The sequence below is a fragment of the Schistocerca nitens genome, chromosome 4 (assembly GCF_023898315.1).
Source record: "Schistocerca nitens isolate TAMUIC-IGC-003100 chromosome 4, iqSchNite1.1, whole genome shotgun sequence".
Classification (NCBI taxonomy): Eukaryota; Metazoa; Arthropoda; class Insecta; order Orthoptera; family Acrididae; genus Schistocerca; species Schistocerca nitens.
Window position 1 is genome coordinate 298,025,031 of NC_064617.1, and position 25,629 is coordinate 298,050,659.

Sequence of the window (25,629 nt, forward strand, 5' to 3'; positions counted from 1 at the left end):
TGCCAATAATACGTTTGAAAAACCACTTGTGAGAAATGAGGCTTCAGCTTTACCGTATCAACTCAGCAGACTAGAAACGATATTCACGATGACTGTTTGGAAGGACATACTCCAGAGATTTAACAGTGTAAAACTGAAATTGCAAAGTGAAAATAGTGATACTAAAATAGTGTATGAATTAAATGAATCACTTGTAGGATTTATTGCGTCTTTTCGTGGCATGTTTGACTATTATGAACATAAATCCATGGAGATTGCGACTGATATAGACTATGAATACACAGGGGCGGTGGCAAGGGGTGTGCTATGGGGACTATAGTCCCCCCCCTCCCCCCCTCTGCCACAGTGAAGTATCATATTACACTGGGTAAAATGACTTCAGAAATCAGCGAATATACTACTCCAACAGATCCAATCATTTTTTAAATAATTATATAGCAATATGGGTTGCAATGTATTTCAAACACATTTTAACCAAAGGATAACAGCGGCAAATAGCTTACTATCTAAACCAATAAACATCGTTTAACATAAAATGGGTGTCTTATTATTTATTAATGGACATTTTTTACCCTGAACTACAAAACAATTGCCAAAAACTACTTTAAGCAACACCAAATTTTATCAATTTGACTTCTAGAATCGCCCCTGTGAACCTATAAAAGATTACGAAATCGCCAACTTCTTGGTGACGATGAAGCGGACTCTAAAGACGTTTTTCTGACTGGAAGGGAAAAATTTAGAGTCGAAATATTTCTCTCAGTAATCGACAACTTGTACACCAAATTAGTGATGAGGAAGGAAAGCTATAGAACACTGCTGGATTCCATCACAGTTTTCAGTAACCTTAAGAACAGTTTACCTGACGAAATTGTTGAACGTGCAGCAAAACTCCAAGCGTCATATGACACAGATTTAGAGCCTTCCTTCCCTAGTGAATGTGTACATTTCGCGGAACTTCTAAAATCTTCCGAGATTAGTGATATACTAGTCGAAATGAGTAAATTTTTACGGGAAAAGAGGTTACAGTCCGTGTTTCCGAATGTTGACATTGCTCTTAGAATATTTTTATGTATGGCACTTACAAATTGTTCAGCAGAACGCTCGTTTTCGGCTCTTAAAAGACTGAAATCGTACCTATGTTCTACGTTGTCTGAGGAGAGATTTAACCCCTTGTCCATTTCTTCACATCGAAGCCGAATCCCTAACTGATAACCAAGATGTGATCAACGAGTTTTCTGCCGTCAAAGCCAGACGCAAACTTTGCTGACTGGTGAGTTTGTTTGTTTATTCATATTAGTTTTAAAAATCGAAGATTATAATGTGATTTTTATTATAACTTAGCGTATATTCATTGGATTTACAAACTACGTATTGCCTGTTTATTTTACAATTGCCGATGGCAGAACGCGGAACTAAACCTCGTTTACGTGCAGACGTGACCGAAGGCGTACGACAATACTAAACAATACCCGAATGACCCAGACCTCTCGGCGCTATACTGATACTGTAGTATATTTCAACTGATGCGTATTCTTGACGTCTGCTGGAATGCATAGCATCGCGGAAATATACGTTATCGGAGAGTACGCCCAAATGAAAAAGTATTGATAAATAACGTAATTCAGTTCTGTCGATAAATTCGTAAAATACCTTTAGAAAGAGCTATGGTGTGAGCAGTAGCAGCAGTACAGAACTGTTCAACCCTTACATGGATTACAGGTATTGTGTACACTTATTACGCAGCGTTTAGCTACACAGACCCTAACGCTTTACACGTTACCTATTAGATTATAAAATAAATTTGATTTTTCCACCCTAGTCTATAAAATTATGTAATAGCAAATCCAGTTCTGTGTTTGTTCGTCTGTATTTAGCATATTAGCTCGTGCACCCAAATCTCTATTTGATTTTCATTTTTTACCCTTTCCTATAGATTCATGTATTAATACAGAACGTGTTTTTTTATCTGCTATACCTGCAAGTTATTAGATCGTAAAACGACAGTTTAATTTTAATTTTGAACGCATCTCTGTAAAAATTAGTATTAATTGCTAATGTGCGACACGTTCGCTTCAATTTTTAGAGCGTAACAAATTTTTTTTTATTTTCATTTTCAACGGTTTCGTGTAAAAGAACATACTAAAAGTGAATGTATAACAAAAATCCGTTGTCACTTACACGCTCTGCTGAATTTTTAGGCCATAAAAGAAAAGTTACTTTCCTTGTGTTCGCTTCTGTTGCCTTTCGACAGAGAAATGTGTTAACACAATGCAGTTTTACGTTTGTTTTATACGCTGCCGTACACCAAGTACAGTTCAGAAACCATATTACACTTCGATTGAGCGCGACTAGACCGCTGATGCGTCCTTTAGAGCAACGAATAGCAGAGTACGGAAACAGCTACAGCGCTCCCACGCAAAACGGGAATTGTGAAGTGATCGGGTAAGAGTTATTATTACCGAGCGAGGTGGCGCAGTGGTTAGCACACTGGACTCGCATTCGGGAGGACGACGGTTCAATCCCGTCTCCGGCCATCCTGATTTAGGTTTTCCGTGATTTCCCTAAATCGTTTCAGGCAAATTCCGGGATGGTTCCTTTGAAAAGGGCACGGCCGATTTCCTTCCCAATCCTTCCCTAACCCAAGCTTGCGCTCCGTCTCTAATGACCTCGTTGTCGACGGGACGTTAAACACTAACCACCACCACCACCAATAGTTATTATTTAAAACATGTTTTTTTTGGGGGGGGGGGGCGTATATAATATGGTGTGCCTAGGGGCGCAAATTTTTTAAATCCGCCACTGCCTACGGATGGGACACACACTGAACTCTTTTAAACGGCCCTAGAACTATAGGTGTGTGTGAGCGTTACGCCGTGAACTGCAGTTTTCTACCTGATTGAGTTACTGAAATATGTGTGATCAAAGTTTTAAAGATCATTATAGAACACCTTGTATGTGTGTCATTATGAATGGAAACCCTGTTCTGTGATTCTTTCAGCCGGTTCTAATTTCTGACAAATTCATCATCACCAATTTTCGCTCTACATTTAATACACTTTTCTTTGCAAGTAACTAAAAGTGCAAGCTAAATTCAGGAACGCTGTAATACATAAAAGCGAAATCTAATACGAGTACTTTGGTGTCACTGTCTATAAAAACTTCCAGAGCGTAACTCTTATCTTTTTATTAGAAAATGTCTTACTTTTCCTTCTAAGCACTATCTTGGTATAGAAAATAAGTCTGTTCTGGAGCATCAGATACATTCGTCATTCTTATTACGATGGCGATCAACGTCTCCATCAATGGCTTCTTTTCAGGAGACAACGCTATCTCGTTACACATCACCCTGTGCGGAGAAGATAGAGTTAAATCTGATTAAGCTATTTACTATTTCCGATTCGGATAAATATTCCATAGATCTTTTGCTCAGACATAATGGATGAGATTTATATTCTATTAATATGTTTCATTTTTAATGCTACGTATATCTTGCATGTATGCAGTTGGTGGCTTACTTAGACGAACCGTGGATTCATACACACTGCACTGTGAACGGACAAACGTTCAGCTATTTGTTCCATTGATAAAATTTTGCGAGAAAGTGGTCCACTTCCCACTGTCGCTGTACCAACTAGACGTAAATCATATATGACTGGTATGGAATCTTGCAAAGAATAAGATCCAAGGGCGTAATACGTCAAGCATCTCATTCCCTAAACTGAGAAAGTAATAGGTGGTGCTTTTGCTGCTAATAAATAAACGTCATGAACTCAGCTTTGTGCAAGCCTTTCGATGTAAAAAAACTACTTCCAAGACGTGAGCGTGTCTATTTCGCTGCTTTTATATTCAAGCAGCTTTCTTGTTGGCCTCACAAGACTGAGATGACCTCCTTTCACTTTTCACCGGAGAAAAATATGAGAGGGTCGCCAGCCATGAAACCTGGGACCTCAGTATTACTAACCAAAAACCAACGCTAACCAAATGACCCTTAATATCTGCTCTTCGCCCCATGTGCGATAGAAACGTAATACTAACAAATTACACGATCTACTTCATAGTCACTTCTCCTTTGTTTTACTTAGAACCAACTTTGGAATATTTTTCTTGGAACGAACACCTCCCCTTTGGCATTTCGATTTCACTTGAAACAATCACTTTGATAACATATGAGGACGGTACCTGTTTCCAGAACAGATACCACTGACCGTGCAGCTTCTCTAGAATGAAATGATAATTAAATCGAAACCGTTAGCTGCCGACAGGTGTTATTGATATACATCGATCGGGACAGCTGAAAATGTGTGTCCTGACCGGGACTCAAACCCGGGATATCCTGCTTACATTGCAGACGCTCTATCCAACTGAGCCACCGAGGGCACAGAGGATAGTGCGACTGCAGGGACTCATTTGCCCGTGCAAGAGATAAGTCCCTGCAGTCGCACTATCGTCTGTATCCTCGGTGGCTCAGATGGATAGAGCGTCTGCCATGTAAGCAGGAGATAACGCGTTCGAGTCCTAGTCAGGACACACATTTTCAGCTGCCCCCATCGACGCATATCAACAACCCCTGTCGGCAACTAAGGGTTTCGATTTAATTATCATTTTATTCTAGAGAAGCTGCACGGTCATCAATGGTATCTCTTCTTCCGAGAACAGAAACCGTCTTCATATAGTTAAAGGCTACCCGGCCACTGACCTTCTTCTCTGCGAATGCTCACTCTTTGCCCGAATTCTTACGTGACTCGTTAGCTTAGTCTGGTGCGAGTAATGAGATAATGAGCAAATATCTATTAGGAACACTACGAATGTAGGTTGTGGACAGTTGGGAATGTGGGTCTCACGGAAAGCGTCAAGGGCTAAGTCCCTGCAGTCGCACTATCCTCTGTACCCTCGGTGGCTCAGATGAACGCCGGCACGGTAGCCCAGCGTGTTCGGTCAGAGGGGTAGCTGCCCTCTGTAATAAAAAAAACCTGAGTTAATCGATCAACAAAGAACTTAAAAGGGTGTTTTACGACGTCCTCTCCGAGCAGATGCGACGAGCAAAAAAAAAAAAAAAAAAAAAAAAAATCACTTTGATAACAAATTAACCGCGAGACGACTCAGGCAGAGGAACAGAGAACCACATTGCTGCGAAGCTCAAACTGAACTGAGGGACAATAATGGAAACTCAGCAGCGTTATCTCGCAGTAACACTCCTTAAGCTGCGATAATAATAACTTTTTATCTTAACAGCTGGAGTTGAAATATAGATCCCAGCAAGAGTTTGGAGAAAATAAAATGAGAATATTTCTCTGAAATACGAAATTCGGGACGAACTGCTGTCCTGAAAGTATCTTGCTATCATGAAAATAAACAGTTCTCATTATGAACAACACATCACTGTATGGCGAAATATTGATGGGACTTTAAATAAAAACGAAAAATTCAGTGCTACAGTTGTATGAGGGAATTAACATTTATTGTTAGAATTTTTCAGGACAATCGGTACATCTGAAAATCCTAAGCAGACACAGCCGTGGGAAATAGCGGCATAAACAGGGAAGGCAGATTTAGAGATACCGCCAGAGAAGCGTCGTGAGCAGCCAAGGTGAGAGAGATATACTGTGCGCATTGTGTCTTCTCTTATTCTTAAGGGGCACATGATACAGAGGCGCGGCCAGACGTGTTGCACGTGGCATGTGGCTTACACACAGCGGGGCTGCCACTCTGCCCAGTTAAGCATTTGCTTTGCTGGCTAATACAAATTGTGTTGTAACACAGGCAGCGACCGGATGATAAACACTAGCTGTGCAAAGTCTTCCGACTTCACCGTTTCAGAAATAGAGAACCACGCGAAAGTGAACAGTTCGTCAGAAGCTGGGCAGTCGAAAATTCGGAATAGTAGTAAATAAATAAGAGGAAATATGTTTCCAGTTCACTAAGTAATTTTCTAAATGAAATTCAAGTGAGACAAATGTATTTTGAATGTTCTAAACCCAGGCCACATCTGCTGTAAAATAGGATACGGTTAGGAATGAGATGAGGTACTGTTCGATAAGATGTAGATTAAACGGAGAGATATAAAGAAAACTTTTTGTGGTTTACAGTGACACTGAAGCATACATTTTTGGTGCTGAAACATGTATGTTGACTCGAACAGACATTTAACAGAGATGAAGCGTTTATTTCTATGCGGTATTTGCTCAAATGTTGGCCATCCTGCGATCATGAATATAAACAGTTCTCATTATGAGCAACACATCACTGTATGGCGAAATATTGATAGGACTTTAAATAAAAACGAAAAATTCAGTGCTAGAGTTGTATAAGGGCATTAACATTTATTGTTAGAATAAGGCGATTTCAGATTTAGTGTTGACTGAGCAACAACAAATATACGCGTGGCTCCCAAACATATGGAAATCACCCTTGCATTCGACACGTGTGACAAATTAGCTTGTTCATCAACGTAGGGATAAATGTCGATTTGTAGATAATGTATACGGTCATCGATAGGGACGGGTCGAACAATGCACTTTTCTAGAGTTTGGTAGGAAATAATAAAATGACAAGGTGTAATAACAATGTAACATCACTACCGGTAATTCAGTAATGCACGATTCTACATATAAATAGCGTCAAAGGTTAATCAACGAATAAAATGGCTATCGTCTCGGTCGATTTCTTTTGCGAAAATTACAGTACAATCACTTACTTCCTCATCCTTTGTAGCTGCCATTTCTGTAGTAAATTGCAATATATATATAACAGGACACCTATCTCATGTGCACTGGCGCTAGTATGAACCAAAGAGCAAAGGATGAAAGCAGAACAACTGAGCGTTCCTTGGCTGCCACATCAGTTGAAGTGACGTTTTTATTAACGCGAGTGTACGATGTAACAACACAAAAAATGATCTGAAATATCTTCAGTTGTTTTAGAACCGAAGTTTCCATGATTCTGTGAACTGCACATTACAAACGATACACCAATACAGTATTCGCTGACTTTTTGATCTATTTCTTAGCTCTCGTACAGTGGAATGATATCTGTGATAGTTTACCGTGCTATCATTTACAAATCTAATCGACGTCAATGGATAAAATAGAAAATTTTTCGAGAATACGTAAGTTACCTCACGTGTAATGTGGGATCAGAAGTAATTACCGCTGCTACTGAATAAGGTAGGTCTCCCACTGTGTTTCGAATCTCTGAAATAGGCTGTATTGTTTTGCTTTTACGACCTGCACACTGTACATATACTAAGTAATCTATAGTTAACATCGTTCCACCTGTTAACAGAGCTACTTAGTTTTCGTGTCATTTGTTGTTATACGTGCGTGCCCCGAGATAACAGTGCCTTGATCATGTAATGCTTCGGCTCCTACAGAAATGATGACTACTTGTTTCTTTGGACAGGGTCTGTATATTACGAAATAATGAAGAGCTCAATGTTGCCCTTCAGCGAGCCATACTTGCAGAAAACTTAGTAAAATAACCACCGTTCTTTAAGGAATCGAACTCCCATCTGAAAAACAGCTACATATATCTCATTACTTTACAAATGAGTTAATGTATTAAATAGGCCTATCTGACGTTAAGCATGCAAAGTTGAAGACGCAAAATCCTAATTATGTCGGCTTTATTAGTCTCAGATTATTCACTAGCAGATCGCCATACGGACGAAGTTTAGAAAAGGTTTGAAACTATGTTTAAAGATAGTCGTTAAGTGCTTTCATTGTTAAACACTGGACGAGTATAGTCTGCAAAATGTGCACGTAGTTTTAAAAAAGAGCTAGTTTTTCAAGCGTTTGAATGTTTATGACGCTATATCTTCTGAACTATGTGCCGTGCAGTGATATAATTTTTTAGCTATGTTCAGTGGTACGTGCGGATAAACTTGTATACTTAGTCAACAGGCGCTGGCGGGCAAATCGGGACCGACCGACCGCCATATCATTGCGCCAATGGCATCATTGAATGGGGTCAGCACACATTTTTTCGGGCAACTGTCAGTTTTTCGTGACCTGGAGCCGCTACTACCCAGTCAAGTAGCTCCTCAGTTGGTCTCAAGAGGCTGAGTGCACCCCGTTACAGTCCTCCCGGGCAGAACCGGAAATCGAACCCAGTTCTCCCGCGTGGTAGTCAGCTGCGCAAAGCTCTGTCTTCCTCTACAGTTTTGACCACATGCAGCTCCCTCCATTACCATGGGAGTTATTCCGTGATTTCTTAGCAGATGTTCTACCATCCTGTCTCATATTGTCCTTTCCTCGCTGAGTCTCCTCATTCCTTACCTTATCAGTCCACCTAATTTTCAACAATTTTCTGTTGCACCACATCGCAACTCCTTCGATTCTCTTCTGTTCCGGTTTTCCCACAGTCAGTGTTTCACTACCATACAATGCTGTAATGTTCTCAGAATTTTTTTTCTCAAATTAAGGCCTATGTTTGATACTAGTAGACTTCTGTTGGCCAGGAATGCCCTTTTAGCCAATGCTAGTTTGTTTTTTATGTCCTCCTTTCTCCGCCCATCATGAGTTATTTTGCTGCGTAAGTAGCATAATTCCTTAATTTCACGTACTTCGTGATCACCAATCCTGATGTTAAGTTCCTCGTTGTTCTCATTTCTGCTGCTTCCCACTACTTTCGTCTGTCTTCGATTTACGCTCAGACCATATTCTGTACTCATTAGACTGTTCATTCCATTTAGCAGATTCTATAACTCGTCTTCACTTTCACTGAGGATAGCAACGTCATCAGCGAATCTTATCATTGATGCCCTTTCACCTTGAATTTTAATTCCACTCTTGCACATTTCTTTTATTTGCATCCCTGCTTCTTCGATGTGTAGACTGAACAGTACAGGCGAAAGACTACATCTCTTTACATGTTACTGGTGTAACTATTTTTATCTAAAGCTAAGAGACACGAAGCACATGAAATTTTATGAGTTTTACATCAGTGACACAGTGTTACATATAATTTGAAAACTATGTGTGCAAGAATCCTTTAACCAATGAATTTTTACAAATTAGTATGACAGTAATTAGTCAGAACTATATGTAAATTACATCTGATTCCTCATACTCGTTTATGGAGTTGTATGCATACCAGAAGCATAATGTAAACATATGGGTATTTTTATAAGTAATTATTATGGAAGATTACTTTGTTCATTCTATTATCTACCTTACTATCTACTCAGACATATGTATTTTCATTTATAATAATCAACAATTCATAAACAAGAACATTTCATAATCATATCCTTGTACTAAATATCTTAAACACAGAAGACGTGACTAATTCAAAATATTGCTCATGAAAAATGAATAAAGAATAGATCATTCCTAAACTAACCTTTCCCCTACACAATTCTTTAGATGTTAGGTACATCAACTGTTCATGTGTGCTTTTAATCATTTAATAAAGTTTTATGTGCTGAAAATAAGTGTTGGTTACTACTTAATTGTTGAACATGCGCAGTTCATTTTCTATTTGGCTGTCATGAATTTTTACTGGTAATTTGCACAGTCCAGATTTTTTCTATATTTTTTGTATATAAGTATTTAGTGCCTTTCTATTTACAACATTATATCTACTACATTCACTCACTCGCCAATCATTTATTATTTAAAACTGTAAGTTCACAGTATTTATTACTTCATATTTTTTTCAGATTCAGGAAAAATCAGGTAATAGGCTTTGGAATGAAGTATTCAGCCACCTCAAAGGTATATTTGTACATGTGGAATAACTTAGATATTTTAGCAATAATTTCTATGGATATTTCATGGGGCTTGATCAATATAAGGTCTCGCAATAGTATTTCAGTTAGTTTTTCCTTATGTGTTCTACACAGATTTTCCTTTGCTTCTCCATACTTTGACTTACTCTTTGTTTTCTGTTAATAGGATATTCATTTTGGAATGAAATTTAACGTTCTCTGCTATAATATTAGACTCTTTTAGTCCTTTCATAATTTCATTAGGTGTAATTTCTGTAATTCCATGTCTAAGGTTATTTAAAATATTTCCAATATCAGGTACATATTTTCCCCAACTACTATGTTTATCATGGGAAAATGTCTGGCAAAATTTCCCTATCTCGCTCATATAATATTCCATAAGATTACTGACTACTATATATTTTAGTTCTACTCCTTGAATCAGCATGCTAGTTTTCTGTATCTTAGAACCAAATTGTGAGTCATTATCAAATAAATAGCTTTACATTTGCTTATTTTTGCAAAATAATCTTATAAACACAGGTTTACCAGTGGCTTTTCTCAAAGAGTACAATCTAATGAATCTAGAAAACACATCAACTGCTGCTAGAATATAACAAAAACCTCATGATATTCTTGGTGATGGGCCAAAGAAATCCAACACTACTAATAACTGGACAGATTGTATTGCCTTTTTTCTTTATAATGATCACTAGTTTCATGAAAATTCTGACTGTCAAATTGACTGTAGTTGTAGAACAACCTGTAGTTTTATGTTCTGTGCTCAACCTCCATAAGTCCTTAACCAGAATGTATTCAGAATTTGAATGAATCCTGTAATCATTATAAAGGTGAATGCAACAACAGACTGCACTAAAACACTGTAATAATTCAGTTTTCAATGAGGTGTCTCTACTTGAAATCATGTTAAGCCCTTATGAGGTCTTTTTAATGATCTAAATAAACTGAAAGTTTTCATGCAACAACTTATTGTGGAAATCCTGTATTGCATTTCGCAAGGAAACTACTTCTGCAAGTTTCTTGTTGGACTCTAATACTACCAGTAATGCAATGTAGCTGTTGTTTTAACGTTATGTTTGTGAATGAAACTAGAAGACACTAAGTAATTACTGGTTTTCCTTTTTATTATCAGGTGGTATACAGGTAAAAAACAGACATGCCACTTGATCTGCAAGAGAGGGATGTCATTCGGAGAAGGATACCACAGATCTATGCTGCTTTCGCAGGTTAGTACAATCAAATTGCCTGACAGAAACCTATTTTACATAAATGTGTCAGTTACAAATATATGTTCATCAGTGGTGTGATGCTACAGTGAATGATGTAATTCTCCTGCAACTATAACGAGAATCTGGAAGAGCTTGTTTTACTTAGGACTCTAATCGTAATGTGTGAGGTCAAGCTGATGAATAAAAATAGAATATTTTGTTATTGCACAGTGATCAATTAAACCAAACAGCAAACCTAAGATTTATTTGAGCGCAGCAGTGTTTTCCTGGGCATGATGTAATTGACGAAAGGTGCTCATGTTTTCTCTGAGTTTAGAACCAGTTTGTCCAGTCAGGCATTTTACATGAAATCCAAACGATAGTTCGACTTGACATTTTTCTTGCACACAACTTATTGTCCAAGTCGAAAGTCACAGTAATTTCTAGAAAAATAGGAACATCCAGGAAGTGAACCCAAAACCTTTAGATTCCTAATCATACATTTCACGAAAATAACTGTAAACTCAGATAAATAAGATAATAGCAACACTTCCTTTCATACATCTTAAACTAAATCAGCAACTTCCGTGTTGAACATAATTGCTGATTTTTGAAAAAAAATTAAATATAAAATGATTTTCTCATTTTTTCGATTGTTGTTCACGTAAATTTGAGGTACGACGTTGCATTGCATTGTTCTTCTTACACAGCAAGATCTCATGCACAAAACAATAGTTCTTAGTTATCACTTTTGGACGTGTTGTAGACGAGGTGTTGGTAAGTATTGATAACTAAAAATTCTTAATGATTCACCATTATGTAATGTAGACTCAATGTAAAGACTCAACATCTGTCAACATAAATGATAGGACCTAGGACGTTGAAAATTGGTTAAATATCAAAAGTCTACCTTTCTGACTTTAGAGCGGAAAGCCTGCGAAAATTGTGAGAGAAGTTACAATGCTAGTCAACGATGGTAATAGGCCTGACAGCATAACTTTGCGTAGGCCAGAGACGAGTTAATACTAAAAGCAGTAACTATTATCTTTGTATTTGTGGTTGAAGCTGCTATAAGACTTATGGCAGTGGTAGTGGTAGTATCAGTAGCAGTAGCAGAATTATAATTAATAGTAGGACAAGCAAAGCGCGTCTATGTTAAAATATAATATCAGACTGTTTAAATTTTGAAGGCACAAATAATTCAAAAAGGAGTTTTGATTGTGATGGTCCATTATTTTGACAAGGTGATTGACTACTATGGAATGAATGTGTAAAGAAATGAAGAAAGCTGCAGTAAACAGTGGGTATGACAGCAGCAGCTTCGCGCTATCTGTGTTTTCTTACTGACTTTCTTCTTAACAGTTAGTCAGGTGCAAATTTAATGCATGAGGAAGTGCCGTTACTGCAGAGGATTTCAAAGTTTTTGGATCTTGCGGTCTACTTTTATTTCATTGAAATCCATTGTGCCATCTCTGTTTTTCTTTACGATCTTCACAAGCTGTTATCAACTCCCTCCATGCGTCTCTTGAGTACAAAATTTTTAACTGGAAATCGAATAAGACAAAGAATAACTTAATCATTCACTCGTTGCACTCATTGCAATACCACTCATAGTCAGGAGACCACATGTGGAAACAAATTATTTATGCCACTATTCTGAGCTCATTAAATTTACAATATCATCGAATGAGCACAAGGAACGGATTTAGAGCAGTAATTTTTTATCCAAAGCACATTTCGAAAAATCATACACAGTCATCATAACTTTGGATAGAATTAAACTTTGTTCCGTTCTCAGCTTCTGTTCAAACGGTTACATTATTGTTTAACTGTATTTTGTTGTATGATTTACTCAAATGAATTTTGTAACTGCTTCTCGTTACCAACGTAACAGTCGAACAGATAGAAGTAACAAAGGCTAAAACATTTTGTGTCTACAATATTTACTGTGGCTGTGGACAGCGAACGAATAAATCAGTGGAGTAAGGAAATGATATGCGTAGTATGCAACCATAAATATATCGTATTTTAACAATGTCTGAAGAAACAGACATTGGTGACGATCTTGCAGCGACACTAAATTTATGAAATTTTTGTACAGCTGCAGAATCTTTCTGACATTAGCTGCGTTACGTAAGAAGAAATTACCTATCTGTGACACATGAAAATTTGTATCGAACCGGGACTCAAACTCAGATGTCCAGCTTGCTGCGAGCAGCGGCCTTAAACACTTGTGGTATCTGAGCACGATTCCGTGACCGCCTCCAACTTTCGTGTGTCAAACTGACCCCATTGCAAACAACTTTACTTGGATTCTAGCCACGGAGGCAAACGTGTTCAACGATGGTATCACGATAATCATTCTGACCCTCGAGGTTAATGATGCTTATTGTAACAATGTGAGATGAAGCTGACGTTGGTGACGAACCTCATACCTAATGTAGCCAATGTCAGAAAGATTCCTCAATCGTGAATAATTTTCATGAATTAAGTACAGTAGCAAGATCGTCGCCAATGTTTGTTTCTTCGGGCATGGTTAAAATAAGTATTACAAGTCTCATCAGCCCCGGTCTAGCACAAATTTTCATGTGTCATCGATAGGTAAAATCTTTATACTTAAAGCAGCTGGTGTCAGGATAAATATATCTGTTTTCCTAGGATGTTGTTTACAGTTTGGAAGAATGATAACAATAGCATAAAACATTTTATTTGACACCTCTTGTGTGTCACTGCAGGGCTGTAACTGAACATTGTATATTCTATCTTCAAATATCTCCTACATATAAATGTAACACATAAATGCCAAAATCTGCCCGTGCAAGGACTAGAAAGCAGTTTTTTTATTTATTTATTTTCTAAAATCACGCTATCATACGGAGTTAATGCAGTGAGCATGATAAGTCAATGGTTGGAACCGACCGTAAAATAGGAAATACCTTTATGGTCGCTCCTGTCAGCCACCGCGCTAAGTGTCAACTTATTTTGCACGAATAATACGCAGCCAGTTATAGGAGGATCTGGAGCAGGAGTACTCAACTTCTTTACCAACTGCTCACTTTTGTAACTCTGGTAGTAGTAAAATTTTCTAAAACCCAGCAGCTCCTCGTTATGGTGATTTATAAATTAGGGAAGTAACTTTACAAAATTTATGAAGCAGGGATACTGGCTTACTTGCCAAATACTATACTGTATGTCAAAATTTTATGAAAACTTAATGAAAATATTTTTAAAACCCCTACCGTCCAGCGCCCACTTTGAAAGCTGGAACGCCCACTAGCTGGCAGTAGGGAGAAGGTTGACTACTGCTCATGTGCAGTTTAACGTATAATACGGACAGAGGAGTAGCGTTGGCACCTGTCGAGATGTTCTGATTTACATTTTTTGCCCTTTCCACAAACCTCTTGAAGTTAACTACCGGATGGCTATATTATAGCTTTTGTGTTGGCAGAAGAGCCAACACCGTGTTACGAATGGAGGCCGAAATGCACGCGTTTTAGCTCACGCAGGCTAGCGTGAGGAGGGAAGAACTATACTGACGTGAGGTCTGGAACATGACAAGGAATGAGAATTCAGAAAGCGGACGTAATTAGTTTGATACTTAACTTTAATCCATTAATGATGAACTTCGCTCTTTACGTACATGATTCACAATATCATCTGTTCAGAATACATTCTTGAAATAATTATAGTAACTGAATATGGCGCCTTGTTAGGTCGTAGCAAATGACGTAGCTGAAGGCTGTGCTAAACTGTCGTCTCTGCAAATGAGAGCGCATGTAGACAGTGAACCATCGCTAGCAAAGTCGGCTGTACAACTGGGACGAGTGCTAGGAAGTCTCTCTAGACCTGCCGTGTGGCGGCGCTCGGTCTGCAATCACTGATAGTGGCAACACGCGGGTCCGACGTACACTAACGGACCGCGGCCGATTTAAAGGCTACCACCTAGCAAGTGTGGTGTCTGGCGGTGACACCACAATAGCCTCTTCCTGTATCCGCTCTTCTCGAACGATGACCGTGTGGCGGCGCTCGGTCTGCAATCACTGATAGTAGCAACACGCGGGTCCGACGTATACTAACGGACCGCGGCCGATTTAAAGGCTACCACCTAGCAAGTGTGGTGTCTGGCGGTGACACCACAATAGCCTCTTCCTGTATCCGCTCTTCTCGAACGATGACCGAAGGAGGTGGCTCACTATTTAAGGAAACGGACTAGCATTGAAGGGGAGTAGGCTTCAAATCCCAGACTGGCTATCCGGATTTAGGTTTTAGAGATTTCATGAAACAGACTGAGGCAAATGCCCAGACGATTCCTTTGAAAAAGACACATCCGATATGCTTCCCCATCCTTCTGATATCCGTGTTTGTGTCTCTAATGACGTCGACACCCTCCCTTCTCTTAGAGTTGGTCAAACGACAGATACCTCAACTTTCTGCATGTCCCTTGATTTTTGAAATGATGAAATTTTATGTGACTTTCTTTGGCAGTAACTTATGCCTGTTAATTTTTTGTCCACTCCTGCACTCGACAATTCTCTACCTGTAAGAAAGTAATTGGATAAAAATTGTTATTATAGATGTCAGAATATCTTGGTTACTACGTATTTGGTGAAAATTTGCACGGTCTTAGTTATCTGACGGTCACATGAACAGATTGCGGACCGATGGGTCTAGAAAATATTCTAAACTTCTGGGAAGTATTTTACAGAGTGGGAAACTTAGAAAACTGCTTACACGTTGCAGCTAAAACATAAGAAACAAATCACCCTAAGTATCGGAAAATTCGTTAGTCATTCTGATGTTGCTCCATATAATACTAGCGTTTACTCACTATCTGTTCACAGCGTCCTCAACCAGGTCTCCCTAGTTCTGAATCGCGGAAGTCGATCGACTTCGGCGCTGGTAATGGTGGCGAACTAACAATACAGTGACGGTGTGAATGTAGCACATTCGAAGAGATTGTTGTGCCTTGCAATGCAAAAAAGTACGCACATATGTAATGTCAGCACTGCGTGTGGAAAGCGCAGCTTGGGTGCCTGACGTCGATTAAAATTATTTCTGACTTCTGCATATTTATTGGCCACCAAAAGTCTAATTTGCCTGGTCTATAAAGTTCACTGGCCACCTCGTCACACGACGCGACAGCAACGCTATCGGCGCAATGAAGTCAAATCTGTAAGCGTCATTCACGCTAATGTTTATGGGGTAAAGCACCTATATGAATGGTACCCCTTCCCCGAAAGGCTTTTCCAAAAAATTATGGCTCAAAACACGTGTTTTTGAGATTACATTCATTTTATATTCACCCCATTTTCAGATGTTTATGTTTATTTAAGCGTCGCGAACATTGTTTCTTTACTTACGACGTTTTACGATAGCTGTCTTAAAACCGCCAGTTGAAAAATTTTGCAGAGTCTCGCTCCCTCTCCGACGAATTTCTTTCCGGGATCATATTGAAACAAAACCCGGGCTGGACCAGGTTCAAATGGCTCTAAGCACTATGGGACTTAACATCTGAGGTCATCAGTCCCCTAGACTTAAAACTACCTAAACCTAACTAACCTAAGGACATCACATACATCCATGCCCAAGGCAGGATTCGAACCTGCGGCCGTAGCAGCAGCGCGGTCCCGGACTGAAGCGCCTAGAACCGCTCGGTCACACCGGCCGGCTGGCTCGACCAGGCCCGCGGGCCTCCGGTTGTCTACCAGTTCCGTGTAGTTTCGTAAGCCTGAGCTACTTGAGTTGTATACACTGTCAATAATGAAAATAATTACAACAACGAAAAGGAAGTTGTATTTCTCAAGAATGGTCATCATTACCGGGTGCACAGAATATGCGAACTGGTGCGTGAATTCCGACCGGAGTAAGTGCAGAGGCCGTTTAAGTGAGGCGACGAAGCTGGTGTGCAGATTAAGAAACGAAAGCATACGTGCCGGCCGAGGTGGCCGAGCGGTTCTAGGCGCTACAGTCTGGAACCGCGCGACCGCTACGGTCGCAGGTTCGAATCCTGCCTCGGGCATGGATGTGTGTGATGTCCTTAGGTTAGTTAGGTTTAAGTAGTTCTAAGTTCTAGGGGACTGATGACCTCAGAAGTTAAGTCCCATAGTGCTCAGAGCCATTTGAAAGCATACGTACTGGAAAAGAGTCCACGAAAATAAGACAGTGAATATTATACAAATTTTGAAAGACGAACTTCAAGATTTAAAAAATAAAGTTTTAGATTTCGTCAGAAATACGACAAATTAGGATAGCTCCAAAACCGTATTGCGTAAAGCAAGAAGGGAAGCTGTTGGGACGCCCCAGAACCCATTTTGAAATTAACTGAACTTAATACTTCTTTGAAAATCGACGATACGTCTTTTTCTGAAAGAAAGAATCCTAGTGTTCGAAGAAAATTCTGTGTGAAAAAGGAACTGTTCTTGTGGACGAGACACTTGACGATTCTTCGAAACAGTTCAAATATCTGTACACTATATACGTTGACGTCGCAAGCACGAAAGAAGAGACGAAGGTGTTTCTGGTTTCATTTGCTTTCCTCTCAGATGAAAATGAAGAATATATGAAAGACTTGTTCCTGGATTGAAAAATAAGATGCCTGTGCGACCACCGAAAACTGCAGTTCTAGACTTGCGAATGGCTAAAAGTAAAGCTATGAAAACAGCGTTCCCCGAAACATCCTTTTTCGGTCACAGTTTTCACTTCAACCAATATCTGTGCAAGAAAATACAAGATCTGGGACTGAAGAAGGAATACGGGGATAGAGAAGTCCGATTACTCTGCCGCATGTGTGCTCCAGTGGCACGTCTTCCACTAAACAGTTTTGATGAAGCGTAGGAAATGCTCATTGGAGACAACGTCATGAAATTCGTATGCTATGTTGTCAATCGATGATTGGAACACCCTAGTATACGAGTTGATATGTGGAATGTTTTTAATCCACGGCTCAGAACTACACATGCTGTCGAAGGTTGACATAGGAACCTAAACTTCTCAATAAATCAAAACCATCCGAAAATAGTATTCTGATAAATAAGCTGAAGGAGAAAGCAATAAATGCTATATCTGAAATCAAAGAGATGCCATTGGCCTATTTCTTCAAAAAAGAAGGAAAAGATCAACAGATCTTGACAAAAAGTTAAAGGACAACAACCTGTCGAATCCCTGTTACGAAATATCAGTGACGTATTTCGTTCAAAAGACGGACAAAGAAGCTATTAAGCATGTGGTCACAATGTTTTGGCCCGTCAGTGTACATTTAGTTGCCGCTAGCGTCTTCCTTATCATCAAAACTACTATGGAAATCAGGACGAAGAAGATATGAAATCAAAATCAGGGAGCCATTCCCATTTCCAAGCAAAGCATTGCTATATAAGGAGCCGTAGGTAGACCAAGCATGGCGAGTATTTATTAGTTCCCTATATCATGTGCCGAACAATCACTAAGTTTACATGCAACAAAACTTTTTGAAAGAATACCGTAAATCGATTTTCTTTGAAGGCTTGTTAAGGTCTGAATCGATTTTCCTAGCCCCGTCAAATCCTACCCATCGCCGTAACCGAGGTAGTTAACCCACAGTTGTGCGGTGACTTTCGAGTCGGAGGTAACGCGGTGCGAATGTCGCTGGTGCAAAATTTTCACTGTCAATATTTGTTATGCAAGGGGGAGAATAAGAGGTTACGTGAAGTTCCTGATCGGCAATCTTTGCTCCAATGTTCTGGATTAAATTCTAAGCCTCTCCGCAGTATCTCATAAAGTGAGGGCATATGACACTGTTGATGGTTAAGCTCGGCAGCCACTTCGTGCTATTCCAGAGGAGTAGGCTATTTGCCGGCACAGTGTTTCGTCCTGTCCCTTCCCTTCACACATAATAACACAAATCCAACACAACTCTATACAAGTACTCTCACGCAACACACACACACACACACACACACACACACACACACACACACCTGACACTTCCTAACAGGTCGGAAGAAGAAAACGGCAAAACACCTCCACTAGGACGTTACCCGGAACGGCAACACAGGATTGCTGCATATGTTCGCCCACTATCATTCTCTGGGTACAGGAATTCTTTGACTTTTGATTTCGTCGATGAAATGGAAACGGGCGTCTGGCGTCATTGGCCGGGAGGCCCCTTATGGGGCTCGTTCGGCCGCCTTGGTGCAGGTCTTCTTACATTCGACGCCACACTGGGCGACCTACGCACCGGATGGGGATGAAATGATGATGAAGGCAACGCAACACCCAGTCCCTGAGCGGAGAAAATCCCCGACCCAGCTGCGAATTGAACCCAGGCCCGTAGGACGGCAATCCGTCACGCTGACCACTCAGCTATTTATTTTTGTTCGTTATTGATCGTTGTGTTTGGTCGTTGCGGACGTCACAAGACATCCTGTTCAAGTTCGGTGGTTGATCCTTCCACTCAGTTTTTTATTACAGAGGCCAACCGGCTCTCTGACCGAACACGCTGAGCTACCGTGCCGGCTTCCTCTTCAGTTAAATATGAGTTAATCCTATACTTCTCCTCCGCTGCATAGAAAGTTACTCCATCCATATTAGCCGACATTTTTAACAGTAAGAATCTGGCAACTGCAGCACGTTTTAAAACCGGTTAAGCGTTTGCATGTGATACAGAAGGTTCAAATTATGATTGTAGTCAAGAAGCTTGCACAGAATAGACCATTGTGGAGAGCTGAAATCCACAACAACAACAAAAGCGATTGCGATAGAGGAAATCCGGCAACTAGTAGGGTATTTTCAAATGGTTCAAATGGCTCTGAGCACTATGGGACTCAACATCTTAGGTCATAAGTCCCCTAGAACTTAGAACTACTTAAACCTAACTAACCTAAGGACATCACACACACCCATGCCCGAGGCAGGATTCGAACCTGCGACCGTAGCAGTCCCGTGGTTCCGGACTGCAGCGCCAGAACCGCACGGCCACCGCGGCCGGCAGTGTATTTTCAGAACATTATTGGAGTCTCTACATGAACAGTCACAGTTTGAACCTGCTGGCTTCCGTGTAACGCTCAACAATTTTTTACGTATGCTGAAGTTCACAGATTCTTGGTTTTAAAAATGTCGACTAATCTGCATGGAGTGACATTCTGTGCAGCAAAGGGTAAGAAGAAATATAGGACTGGCTACGAAGTTAAGCACACCCCATATTTAATTGAAGGGAAATGGTCATCATGCTGACTAAATCGGGAAATGAAATAACTGCTTTCCAGAGACCATTCAAGCAAAACAATTGACAATGGAGGAACCGAAATTTGACTACGCTGTGAAAATGGAGTTACGAAAGCCAGTTTTATGAGCCACATTTAGACGTAGTAAATGAGCAGAACTCATTCGAAAGGTGTCACATTTTAATGTTAGTACGACCCCTTACATTATCGCAATGAATAGTTACGTGTTGCGCAATTAATAAACAACAGTTTAATCGTTACAGAAGTTCGTGAACATCGTAACGTGATTCACGTAGCCATTTTGAGCGTATCCCGTCGTAAAATAAGAAGAAATAAAGAACAGAAAAAAATCCGAGACTCGATAACTAGCGAAGCTCATACACATAGCTGCTGCCACTCATCACGCCAAATAAGAGCAACTGCATATGAACCTAAACATAATAAGAAGCAGAGCGGAAGGCAAAAGTAGTCAAGAAGCACAGTACCTGATCTTGAACGCGTCGATGCTTCATCGCGTTCCTCGTAATGACTATTAGCGGTGCGCTCGGTGGAGTGCCGGTTGCAGTGTGTCGGCGATGATACGGGTGTTTCGGGCGCCGGGTGTAACCAAAGATGCAACCACTGCAGTGAGTCAGCAGAAGAACGAAGGGGAGGGTGCGCCGCGACTGCTCACGGCTCCCACTTCCGCTGTGTCTGTGGCGCCACTGTATAATGGGAATGCGTAATTCCGAGCGACGCTTCGTACGAGTACGATGTATAGAGGGAGGGAAAAATTATAATAGCATTTGGAACTTACCTGCAAAACTTGGAAGTCCCAGAAGGCATCAATCCGATATTTATCTGTGAAGTTCGCTCTTCCTTGTATTTTGTGAGCCACGACGATCGTGGGCTTCTAACGCAGTGAAATGAAATGTCGTCTGACTAGGGACTTCCGTCGGGTATACCTGTCGCCTGATGCAAGTCTTTTTAGGTGACATCACTTCGGCGACTTGCGTGTCGATGGGGATGATATGATGATGAAGACAACACAACACCCAGTCGCTGAGCGGAGAAAATCTCCAACCCAGCCAGGAATCGAACCCAGGCCCCAGGCCCCTTGCATGGCATTTTGCCGCGCTGACCACTCTTTTTTTTAATCTCATTTTGTTCATGATTGGTCATTTGTTCGGGGCGGACGTCCCATGACGCATGTTCATTGTTCATCCATTCACTGTTTTTTTTTTTTTTTAGGTATCTCTCTGACCGAACACGCTGAGCTACCGTGCCGGCACCACTCAGCTATCGAGGCAGGCTATAGGGCACTGAGACGTGGGCAACTCTTGTTCGACTGACTTGACTGTGAGCGGTTCCCAGTAAATTCACTTGTTGGTAACAATGATAATGTTCCGTTTAGAGCAACTATTAGTGTTGCCGAAAACTTATCTTCAATTTATTTGTTTATTCATATCAGAAGCATCAGTAGGGTAAAGTGGGGTAAAGTGGACACTAAGGAAAATTGACATTTCACCAAATTGTGGTTACTGATAGGAGCTTATCGATTACATATTTTGAACCTACAGATTATAAAGTGTTACGGCAAATATTTTTAAGTGAAGAAGAAAATAATATGTAGGAACTACATGCTATTTTCTGTAGGTTTTTTCCCACCTAAGGTGCTAATGTGGTCAGTGTCTGGCGACTTTTCCATATACACTAAGCCAAAACATTATGACCACTGCCCATTGTGACGTTGGATGACACCTGGCGGCTTTGCGGGCATGTGAAGTAGTAACAGAAATGTGTAAGAGGAGCAGACACGAACGGGGTTTGCCCTAGCGAAGATATGGGGTGCAAATGGGGAAATTCATTGTGATAAGCTACTTTGACACAGAGCAGATTATTATTACGCAGAGCCAGTAAACGAGTATCTCGGAAACGGCGAAGCCGATCGAATGTTCACGTGCTACTGTCGTGAGCATCTACGGAAAGAGATAGAAGGAAAGTGAAGCTATCACTAGGCACTAAATGATTGGACGTTCACGACTCGTCACAGACAGTGGGGTTCTGAGGCTTTTCTGCTGTATAAAGTAGCGTAGATGGTGATCTGTGGCATCTCTGCCGAAAGAGCACAATGCTGGTGCACGCACAGGTGTTTCGGAGTACACCGTTCATACATAGTATATTGTTGAACATGGAGCTCCGCAGTGCCACACCTACTTGTTCACATGTTGGCCCAACGACATAGTCAATTACTATTGCAGTGGACACAGGACCATTGGAATTCGAGCGCCGATCAATGGAAACGTGTCGGCTCTTCCAGTGAATAACATTTTTGCTACGCTAGGTCGATAGTCTCTCCATACACGCCGTCATGGAGGCGAACGGCGGCTCGGAACGTGCAGCGCGCCACGGACGCAGGCTTGTGGGAGCAGTGTTATGCTATGGGAGACATTCTCCTGCGCTTGCGTGGGACCTGTGGTAGTAATCGAAGACACGGTGAAAGCTGCGAACCACCTGCATCCCTTCATGCTTGAAGTCCGCGAAGTCATCTACCTGCAGTATTATTGTCCATACCTTGGAGCCAGAATCGTGCTACAGCGGGTTGAGTAGCATTATAGATAACTCAAGTTGATGTCTCGGCGCTCGAATTCGCCTGATGTAAATTCTATGGAACCCACCTGGGTCACTATCGGGCCCCATACCCCATACGCAAATCAGCGGCCCGTTATTTACGCGAACTGCATGACCTGTGCGTAGGCATCTAATGTTACATAACTCGACAAACCTACAAATGAAATGTCAAATCCCTGATACGCGGAATAAGTGATGTATTTCGTTCCAAAAACGGACAAACAAGCTATTAAGTAGGTGGTCATAATATCTTGGATTATCTGTGTAGATTATTACAATAGAAACGACGTAGTAATTTGTTCCATTTCGACAAGTGGAATGCTAGTCTCCGTAGATCATTCACTACAAATTCATAAAATTGCTTTCCCATTTAAAAAATATAATTAGGGGTTTCTTGTTCTTCATTGAACACACTCATTAAGCTTCCCGTAATCTTTTACCTCCTACTGCATCTCTGTATCTTTCATTTCGGCATGTTGCGTGGAAGATTAAATTGGTTTGCTGCTGCAGAAAAAGGCATTTCCATTCTTCGCCAGTTCAGTTGCATGTTCCGTCGCAGTGGGATCCCATGTTTGTTGCTCTGATTTCCGGACATATTTTCAGTGCATTTGATCCCTTATTACTGTTGCGGCAGACCATTTTCAATCGGAATCTTTTACTGGGTCAAAGAGAACAGAGATAGTATTAAAAATCAGTAATCAATTACATCCATATCGTCACAAAGGGATGAATAACAGATGACAGCTTTGTTTATAAAGGGATTTAGAAGTCAGTCTGGAGTATTATGCATAATATACGGGAGTAACTAATTCTTATGACAGAGGTTGAAAATACCGCTACAGTTGTAAGGTCTTTTTTATATAACACACGACCGGTTTCTGGCTGTTATACGCCCATCAGTATGCAATGCGCTCGTTGATAACACACCGCGTCTTGCACATGTCCACCGCGGCGCTCGGGGTCACAGCACGAAGTTACGACACCTGAAGATGTGCGTATAAGGGCCCGAAACCGCGAAACCGACCGTGTGTTAAATAATAAAACGTTATAACTGTAGGGATATTTTCAACCTCTGATATAATGCTCAGTTGCGGATGTTCCTCCCACAGGATTGTTTGTAACTCTTATGAGTTAAATACACAAAAATGGATAAGTAATGTTGCCACTTTTCCCGATCGGACGCCATTTCGGTGTTAGTGGTTCACACATGAAACTATAAAAGAAACAACAGGGAACTACATTTGTAAGCCAAAAGATGTAAGTTAAACGTTGATATTATAAAAAAGTCATACCCTGCCTGTAAATGAGGTTACAAGAATAATATAAATGACTGATCTTACATCAGGCGACTGAAAATCAAAACATTTTTACTAAAAAATAGCGAAACAAACTTTCTTTATTAAACATGTTTACAACCATGATGCTGCATATTATAACTACTTTGGCCACATGTCGGCAGGCAGCAACACTATTCTACACAAAAAATATGCAATGCAATCTTTTCCCGCCCTGGCCACTTTACTCCACCTTCCATTACAAAGAAACATAAAGGAGAAATTACAGAGTACGTAAAACAGTAATTTAAATTACGCATTTAAATGCATAGAAGATTACATCATGGATGACAGAGAGTGTTTGGAGCTGCTTGAATTACATCGCCCTCGGTTCATGGTCGGCAGCAGAGCGAGTGGTTCATGATTTGAGCTTTTGTGCAGTCCCAGTTGCTAATGACACTTGGAAAACCCCATTTTAGAGACTACATATGGATCTTCTGAGCATAGACGTCTGAGAGCATACTACGTAATCTACGTTTCTTGCTGGCTAAGAGGGAGATTTACAGATTGTTGAGGCCAAAGTGGATCGTTTATAATCTGTGCTTTCTACATTTCCATTCTTGCTTTGGGCGTAATCGTTTTACAAGACGTTGTTGCTCATCATGAAGCTTCTCCTCGATCTCAGTCTTTAGATCGTTGGTACATAACCATGTAATGGGTCGCTATGCACGGCGATCAGACCCGTGCTTTTCAGAGTGGCAACAACCTCACTACAGATATTCATGGAAACAATACCTGTCTGATGATCAACTTTGGTGAGTGGCACAGCTTAAATTTATCCATTTTATATGGATGTAGAAACCTGCGACTGTATTGTAAGAGGCGGCCGCTGTGGTCGAGTGGTTCTAGCCGCTTCAGTCCGGAACCACGCTGCTGCTACGGTCCCAGTTTCGAATCCTGCCTCGGGCATGGATGTGTGTGATGTCCTTAGGTTAGTTAGGTTTAAGTAGTTCTAAGTATAGGGGACTGATGAACTCGGATGTTAAGTCCCACAGTGCTTAGAGCCATTTTTGTATTGTAAGACTCTTATGGAATAATATATTCTCAATAGTCACGTTTTAATAATATTTTTTGAGAAGGAAGCGTTTCGCCAGCATGCTCCCATCATTAGGTGCATGTGCACTTATTTTCAAATTGTAATTAATACGAAGTGAGGGTAGCTTCCTTTGTTGTGGGTGCCGGTGAGGTTATATTTCGAAAAAGATATCCAGGAAGATAAATATGTTATAGTGTGTACATTATATGATGAGCACAATTAGTCATTTTTTTAGTGTATTACTTACATTTTTTGGTAGTCTCGTTGTGTGGCACACAGAGCACAGTAACAAGCGAAAGTGTTAAGTTGTAATGTAGTTACTTGTTCTGCAACATTCTGCGTCATCCCATACCAGTGGTTGGAAACTAACAGCAGGCAGATTAGAGAATTACCGTCCAATGCGTGGGCTGCCATTAACCAAGCAATTCAAAAGACTGAATTTCGAGTGGTGCCACGACCTGGAAGCGTGGCCTATTGATGAATTACGTGAAATATATTCGCAGTTGCGCATATG

The 25,629-nt window shown here is 40.6% G+C and overlaps 1 protein-coding gene across 2 annotated transcripts in view; it reads left to right on the forward strand.

Moving 5' to 3' along the window:
• The first annotated feature begins 9,679 nt into the window (after positions 1–9,679).
• LOC126252057 (facilitated trehalose transporter Tret1-like) overlaps positions 9,680–25,629 on the forward strand; it is a 166,168-nt gene continuing 150,218 nt past the window's right edge. For both annotated transcript variants that reach the window (XM_049952895.1, XM_049952896.1), the window contains exons 1-2: positions 9,680–9,716; positions 10,863–10,956. In XM_049952895.1, coding sequence (XP_049808852.1) covers positions 10,887–10,956 — 70 coding nt within the window. In that variant the 5' untranslated portion in view covers positions 9,680–9,716; positions 10,863–10,886. The remainder of the gene's footprint in view (positions 9,717–10,862; positions 10,957–25,629) is intronic.